The following is a 7,712-nucleotide window of genomic DNA, read 5'->3' as shown; positions in this document are numbered from 1 at the left end:
TCCCTGGTGGTGGGGCCTGGGTGGTCCATGGGGCTGCCGCCACGGTGGGTGCCCAGGCTTCCCAGAAGGGCTGTTCCTGCCTGGGCAGTGGAACCAGGGGGGCTGAGCCTGAAAGAGAGACAGGGGTGATGGCCATGGTCACCTCCTGCGCCCTTGGCCCTGAGAGCATCCCCGGGCTGTGGGTCGGGGTCGGTGCCTGCCTTGGGGGTAGAAGGTTTGGGGGAGCACAACAGTGTGAAAGATCTGCGGTGCTGCAGGGTCCCAGGGTCCTTTGGGTGGGAGCCACTGTGGTGGCAGCGCCATCGTCGGTCCCCTGGGTCTGTCTGCTGCTAAGGACTCTTTGGTCACCAGGGATGGAATGTTGGGGCTCCCTGGGCCCCCCCCGAAAATACTGTTGCATGTCTTGACAAATCTAAATATCCGTGGCTTTACTAAACCTCACATCTATCTCATTTTTTTAATAATGCATGTACAGATTGCTTAGCTTGAATTTGCATAGAATCATAGAATTATAGAATGGTCCAGGCCGGAAGGGACCTCCAAAGGCCATCTAGTCCGACCTCCCCACAGTCAGCAGGGACACCCCCAACTAGACCAGGTTGCCCAGGGCCTCGTCGAGCCTCAGCTTGAATATCTCCAGGGAAGGGGCCTCAACCACCTCCCTGGGCAACCTCTTCCAGTGCTCCACCACCCTCACAGTAAAGAACTTTCTCCTCATCTCCAATCTCAATCTACTCCCCTCCAGCTTGAAGCCATTGCCCCTCGTCCTGTCACTGCAGGCCTTTGTAAACAGGCTCTCCCCAGCCTTCCTGTAGCCCCCCTCAGGTACTAGAAAGGCTGCCATTAGGTCTCCCCGCAGCCTCCTCTTCTCCAGGCTGAACAACCCCAGCTCCCTCAGCCTGTCCTCGTGGCAGAGGTGCTCCAACCCCCTGATCATCCTCGTGGCCCTCCTCTGGACCCGCTCCAGAAGGTCCATGTCCTTCCTCTATTGAGGGCCCCAGACCTGCACACAGCGCTCCAGGTGAGGTCTCACCAGAGCAGAGTAAAGGGGCAGGGGTGTCATCTGCAAACCAGCTGATGGTGCTCTCAATCCCTCTGTCTCTGTCGTTGATCAAAGTGTTCAACAGTATCGGTCCCAGCACAGACCCTTGAGGGACACCACTTGTCCCTGCTCTCCATCTGGACTTCAAGCCATTGAGTACCACCCTCTGGATGCCACCAGCCAGCTAGTTCCTTCTGCACTGAACAGTCCACCCCTCAAATCCATATCCCTCTGTCGGAGTGGGAGACGGACCCCGAGTAACGATGGAGCCTCAATATGAGGTGGATCGTTCTCTCTTTGTACAAAGTCTCTCCAGACAGGCAAGCAGAGCACGCGCCAGCGGTAGCTCTACGATTGGCTGACAATCTCTGTTCACGCGACTGGAGCGCTCACACAATCGGTGCAGACCCCTTGTCCACGTGCAGCAACATTCTCTCATCTCCTGGATGCCGTCCCGTTTATCTTATCTACCAAGTAGCTGCTGCTTCTTCCTTCTGCTTTTCCCAGGAGAGTTCAGGGTCATCTCCAGGCCTTTATCTCCATCAAAGACTGGGTTGCTCCTCACAATGAAATGGTGCCCCTTTTCACCCAGCCATTCCTCCACATCCCTCCAATATGGCAAGGAGGATGTTGTGGGGGACCGTGTCAAAGGCCTTACAGAAGTCCAGATAGATCACATCCCCAGGTCATCCCTTATCTACTGACCTAGTCGCTGTATCATAGAAGGCCACTAGGTTAGCCTAGAAGGCCACCAGTAGCCTGGTGCTTGGCACTATGACTGCGCTAATAAATCCAGCGGGACTAGAGGGAGAATGTTTCGATCTATTTTTCTGGGGAGGTGGGTTGTGTGTGTCTTTGCACCTCGGTGCTACTGGTTCGAATTGCACAGGTTACCTAAAATCTGCTTCTCTGCGTGCTCTGTCTAAACTGGACTTGTTAACTTCATTGCTGTGCCTCCCCTGAACTTTCATTTCACTATCTTGCGACCACAGAACAAAAACAACCATCATGTGTGTGGTCCAGCACATTGTCTTCGAGCAGGAACTAATCCGTTAAGGCAATGTACACATTAAGTCTTTCAGTAGGTGTGGGAAAGGAGAGTGCTCCATGTAGCCTGTGAATGGTTTTACCATATTTTTCCAGGTCTGGAGTATTAGGGCATACTCCTTTTTGGGAAGGTTGTTTTATAAATGATGAGACCGTAATTTGATCCAGACAAGCTGTCCCATGTATGTAAAGAAAAGAAAAGGAGGCCTTTTGACTTGATAGAATTATGACTGAATGGCCTGTAGGTTGGATATTTTCAAGCATTATCATATTTTAATAAGAATCAAGCATAAACTATGTTTATATGGTAACAGTACAGTAAGCATTCAATTATTGCCAAAATACTAACATATCTCTTTTGATGGTCAAATTTGGATTTTAAGCCATATACGGAAAGCATCATAACTGTTTCAAGTTCTAATGTTTTGTACTTGAGTTCATATTAAGCTATTTCATTTTGATGAGCCCTTTTAGATAAATTTTATATTATACTAAAGTGAGGATAAGGTGGGAGGCAAATAAACCCTGAAAATGTAAGCAGTGTAACCATAACCCAAAGGAAATAGTCAAACTAATGAGGAATGCCTGTCACAGTCACAATAACGTCAAGATTGTATTTTACTTTAGTTGATAGAATTGGATGGCAACTCAAAATAGAGAAAAATGTTTCCAGACCAACAGTTTGGAGATCCTGGCTACGTATATGCAATCAAGTAAAAGAGAGTGATGATATCAGATAGGAACTACAAGTAGGTTAAATAAGTGTTCTTGTGACAGCTTGCCTGTAGAAATAATTAGTGCTTCGAAATCTGATTGTGTATAAATCCACGGTATAAATCTGGTCTTTTAAGGGCCTGAGCATTATGAATAAATCAGAAAGCCCAACTGGCTAATGCCTGTGTTAATATCCCACCATTCCTGTCGGTTCTGTTCTGAATGAACTAATGCTGTTCGCGTCGTTTGCATGAATATTGCTGTATTTGTTACTTGTTGCAGTTACAGCTGTAACAGCTGATTATTTGTATATTAATATTCACCTCTAAATGTTTTATTCTTGCATCCTGATATTTTACAATTCTTGTGTAATTTTAAGAAGTAAATGAAATCTGACACGCAGCAAACTTTCTGGTACAGAAGAATCACTTTTGAATAGTTTATTTTAAAACATTTTTAAAACCCGTTTTTATTAGTTCTTTGTGATCAAGTCACAAGAACGTGGGACTTTTTGTTGCTGTTGTTAAAAAAAAAAAAAGGGATGTGGTTAATTGATATAACTTACTGCAGCACCCTGATTGCTCCACCTGGTTTTTCTGTAGTCTTAGCCTTTTCACTCAGAATGATACATGTTATAAGCTGAAATTTTTGACTGCATAGAAAATACATTTTTTTCTTTGGGCGTAGTGGATTCCAGACGGATTTACAGGTGTGAATGGATGAAGCTGTTAGAGAAATCTAGTTTATTTCTGGTAGTAAGTTTCAGGTAACTCACAGCTAACTTAATGATGCGGCTTTTTAAATTGATGTGCTTTGATCTGTATTACCTATCAGCATTGTAAAACTTCCAGAAAGTAGCATGAGCAGTCTAACATAAAAAAGCCAGGAAGTTTGTTTATGCCTCACCTCCATTTTTGTGGACAAGTTTCTTGTGTATTTCCAGCCAGAGCAGAATATTTTTATTTAGAGAACCTTGTTGAAGATTGCACAGACTTGTTTATGTATCGCTATATCTCAAATGAAGATGATGGTGAAGAGAACTTCCCCTTTCTCTCTTCAGGCTCTTAAAAATAGGTGATAAAACGAATGGGCAGAATTCTTTTAATTAAAATAGGGTACATGGAGTCATACTACAATTTCAACTAATAACCTGTAAAGAGCTTTTAGCCAGATACTGTCAATCACCTCTGAAAACATTCTCCATTCATTCAATGAGCTGCTCCTACAGCATTTTCCAATTTGTTGGGGAGATAAGAGTTTAGAACAAAATTAAGAGTTCCAAAGTGAATCTTAAATTGGTCTGAAGAAACCAGACTTTTAAGGTTAAAAAAAATAGAACTAATTAAGAACTTCTACCAAAGCCAGCTTTTCACTGTATCACTTCTTTTTAAGCCTTTTTGGTGTAAAGAAGTAATTTAGTTCCCACATAATGGAAATGGGTGCATGGGTGAAAGCTGGCTGGATGAAACTCACCCAGATAAGACTGAAATGAAATTCAGCAGTGGCTTCAGGTTTCTTTTGCTTTGTGCCTTTGAGTGCCAAATTAGTCTGCTCAGCCTGTCACGTATTTTTTTAGATCTTTCAAGCAAGGTCGGTTACTACGGTTGCCAATGTCATCTTTGTGTCAGAATTAGGTTTCATTGTATTTGTCGTCGTTTGCTGATGGAGCTAAGCTCATTGGTGGTGGTGCATTGAGTCAGGGGTCCATTTAAAATGCACATTGAGTCTCTGCTCTATGATTTTTTTTCACAAGTGGCTGAAATTTAAACTGGTGGGTTTTGGCATATTAAATCAACCCCGGTGTATGCCCTTACGAGACACCGTGTGTGCAAAGTTGCCCGTTATGCTTGAATTGGCCCCATCTCTCTGGGGAAAAGGGAAGATAGCAGGAGCAGAAAATTGCCAGTGTAAGGCTCTTAGTCTTCCTTGGTTTATTGTATCCCAGGTTTGGGAAATTTTCTGTTATGTCAGAGCAGTATTTTTCTCAAAATCTTCTTGGTGTTTGCATGAAGTGCCAGGCAGATAAAAGGTTCAGAAGCACCTTTCTAAAGTAAGCATTTCCAACTTCTGAGCCCCCGAAAAAAGATACAAAGGTTATAACTGAGATTTGTGGTAAGTGAGAACAGCTTACTTTTAAAACTGAAAGCTTTGTTGATTTGAAATATTTGCTGAGCGTCAATTGAACGTTCATTTGTCAAGTAATTATGGAGCTGAAGGAATGTACTTACTAACTGGAAAGGAGCAGTAAAAATATGCTGCATCTTATGCTAGTTTTCTGTATTCTTATCCACTGAAGATTAAGTGTTCTGTGGTATCGGTTGTGGATCTAGTTTCAGGATGCTGGTGTTGGCACTGAGGGAGCAGAGCTAATCTTGATCTGTTGGTCTTCTCTCTTAGCCTGCTGCCTTGTAAATATTGAATTTTTGCTACTGGAAAAAACAGGGAAAGAGGTGAAGCTACCCGTTTCCATTCACAGTTCCACACTGATGCTTAAGATCTCAATTTATAAGTTAACTTCTAGTAGTATTTTTTACTGCCATTTGCACTCTAGACTTGTCTCAGTCCCCCTTTTTGCATAGGGAAATGCTGTTTTAAGATGTAGGTTCAATTGTCAATCTGTAAAGGTATGACATTTTTACTTTGTTTTGTATGTTTTGGGATGTTTTTTTTTTTCTTTACAACAGCAAAGACAGTATGAAATGCTCTTTGAATATGCCAAAATAGTCATGTCAATCTGTAAAGGTATGACATTTTTACTTACTCTGTTTTGTATGTTTTGGGATGGTTTTTTTCTTTACAACAGCAAAGACAGTGTGAAATGCTATTTGAATATGCCAAAATAGTCACTTTCATTCTAACAGGAAAGAAGAAATTTTGTGATGGAAGTGAATCTGTGCCATGCTTATGTTTGCTGGGACAGTATTTTACAAACTGATGCCTTTTTCTTCAACAAAGTTGAAAGTTAATAAATTGCTAATTAATTTGTTCCTGAATGTGAAAAAGATTGGGGTTTTTTGAAATAAATATAATAACTCGCTCTTCCTTTCCTTTGTGCAGGTCGATGACATTGGGTTTTCTTTGAATCATCCTAATCAGTATTTTGCAGAGAGTCAAAGGCTATTAAGTGGCGGAAGAGAACCGAAGAAGGAACTGAGTAATTCAGGAAACTCCCAACAAAAAAGTAATAGTCAGGAAAGCGTGAATTCAAGTTCTACTCCCACCTCTTCAAATCCAACAGCTGATGCAGACCTGGAGGGACTGGAGGCATACTTCACTGAAGACTAAGCAGCTAGTGGTTTGTGGGGTTTGGTTGGTTTTGGGGGGGTTTTGTTCATTTGTTTTGGTTTTTCCTTCTTTCTTTCATTCTTTCCCTTCTCTAGCTGAATTTGTGCCTATACTAAGAAATATGCATTCACTACCTGGAAGCCACGGGCATTTAGTGCTTTGAATAGGGCTGAAGAAAAGAAAAATAGATACTGAAGCTGTAATTCCATCCGTAATTATTTTCGCTGGTTTAGGATACTGTTTTATACGGCATGTTGAAGGATGGGAAATGAAAGTTCCTTCCCAATTATGAGGTGATTTTTGTCTAACTTGTTTTCCTTCAAAAGCTTTAAATATTTTTATCCCATTTTTGGTCACTTTTATATGTTTCTTCTTAATAAATAAATTGCAAAGCAAAGGTTTGTGGTATTTTCTTTTTAGCTGTACTTGGATGGTAATTAAGTAGGAGTTCTTATGATCAAAATTACCCTCTGGAGGAGTCTGTCTGTCTCTTTTCTTCATGAGGAGCTGAGGGAAATCAGCTTCTCCCGTTTGTGTACCTTGACACTAAATTTAGAGAGCGGGTTTTGGTGCTTGAAATAGAACATAAGCAGAGTTTAGATACCTGTACGTAGGAAGGTAATCCAAAAAGCTGATAATCCACCAACTGACTCATCTTGAAGAAGCTAAACACGTATTAGTGTATATTCCTTTTTGGTTTTAAAGCTTCCTTGATGTCTGAGCGTGGCTGGAGCCTCCTGTGTTACGCCGAGTGGCATTCAATCGAGCGGTGGCCAGTGTGTGTTGGGTGGAAGCTCTGGGTAGAGCTGGTATTTTATATCACACTGGTAGAGTATTCTCCCAGGGATTTGAAAGGTGTTTTATTTTATCTGATGTTCAAGGAGTTTCAAAACAACATTGCCCCTTCTCTGGAGAGCGACCTAGCTGCTGGTATAACATACTGTTTGTTCTCTCTTCTCTGAATCCCAAAAATGCAATGTGAGTAAACCACACTGTGTATAATTATTTGGCTGTAATGTGGAATTGCCAGACCAATACAGAAAGAAGAGTGAGTAGAACATTTTTGGAGATGTGTGATATCACCCCAGGTGAACTCTAGAGAGAAGAGAGAACAATCCCCATGATTGGTATCCTACTCGTGATGAGCAACGTGGGACCCTGACTGTGTGCTGTTGATCCCAGGACCCCGAGGGGCGGTGGAAAGGTGTGTGCAATACCAGAGAAAGGGAGCCTGTGAGTATGTAACATCTGCTCGTTTTGTTAGATGTTTTATTTTCTGTCCGAGGGGCGGTGGAAAGGTGTGTGCAATACTAGAGGAAGGGAGACTGTGAGTATGTAACATCTGCTTGTTTTATTTTGTTAGATGTTTTATTTTCTGCACAAGAATTGACTGATTTAGACTACTAAGATTGTGACTGGACTAAAGACTTTTTGATTACTGTTGAGATTTTGGGCTGGCTGTAAATCTTTGGCTTCTCATATGTAGAGTGTTCCTTTAAGGACACAGAACTCATCTCATATGTAGAGTGTTCCTTTAAGGACACACAACTCATAGAATCACAGAAGCACAGTATCCTAGAATTGCCTGGGTTGGAAGGGACCTTTGAGGTCATCTAGCCAAACC

At 42.3% G+C, this 7,712-nt stretch overlaps 1 protein-coding gene across 3 annotated transcripts in view; it reads left to right on the top strand.

Annotated features, from left to right (window-relative positions):
• Positions 1-6,475, top strand: part of PRIM2 (primase, DNA, polypeptide 2 (58kDa)) — a 118,218-nt gene extending 111,743 nt beyond the window's left edge. For 2 of the 3 annotated variants that reach the window (XM_014943941.1, XM_014943943.1), the window contains exon 14: positions 5,861-6,088. In XM_014943941.1, coding sequence (XP_014799427.1) covers positions 5,861-6,088 — 228 coding nt within the window. Of the gene's footprint in view, positions 1-5,860 lie in introns of all 3 variants that reach the window. The other variant, XM_014943944.1, reaches the window with a different exon arrangement.
• Positions 6,476-7,712: the final 1,237 nt, after the last annotated feature.

Source organism: Calidris pugnax, unplaced genomic scaffold, assembly GCF_001431845.1.
Source record: "Calidris pugnax isolate Ruff unplaced genomic scaffold, ASM143184v1 scaffold105, whole genome shotgun sequence".
Lineage (NCBI taxonomy): Eukaryota > Metazoa > Chordata > Aves > Charadriiformes > Scolopacidae > Calidris > Calidris pugnax.
Note: the sequence above shows the minus strand (reverse complement) of the source record. Positions and strands in the feature narration are given on the sequence as shown.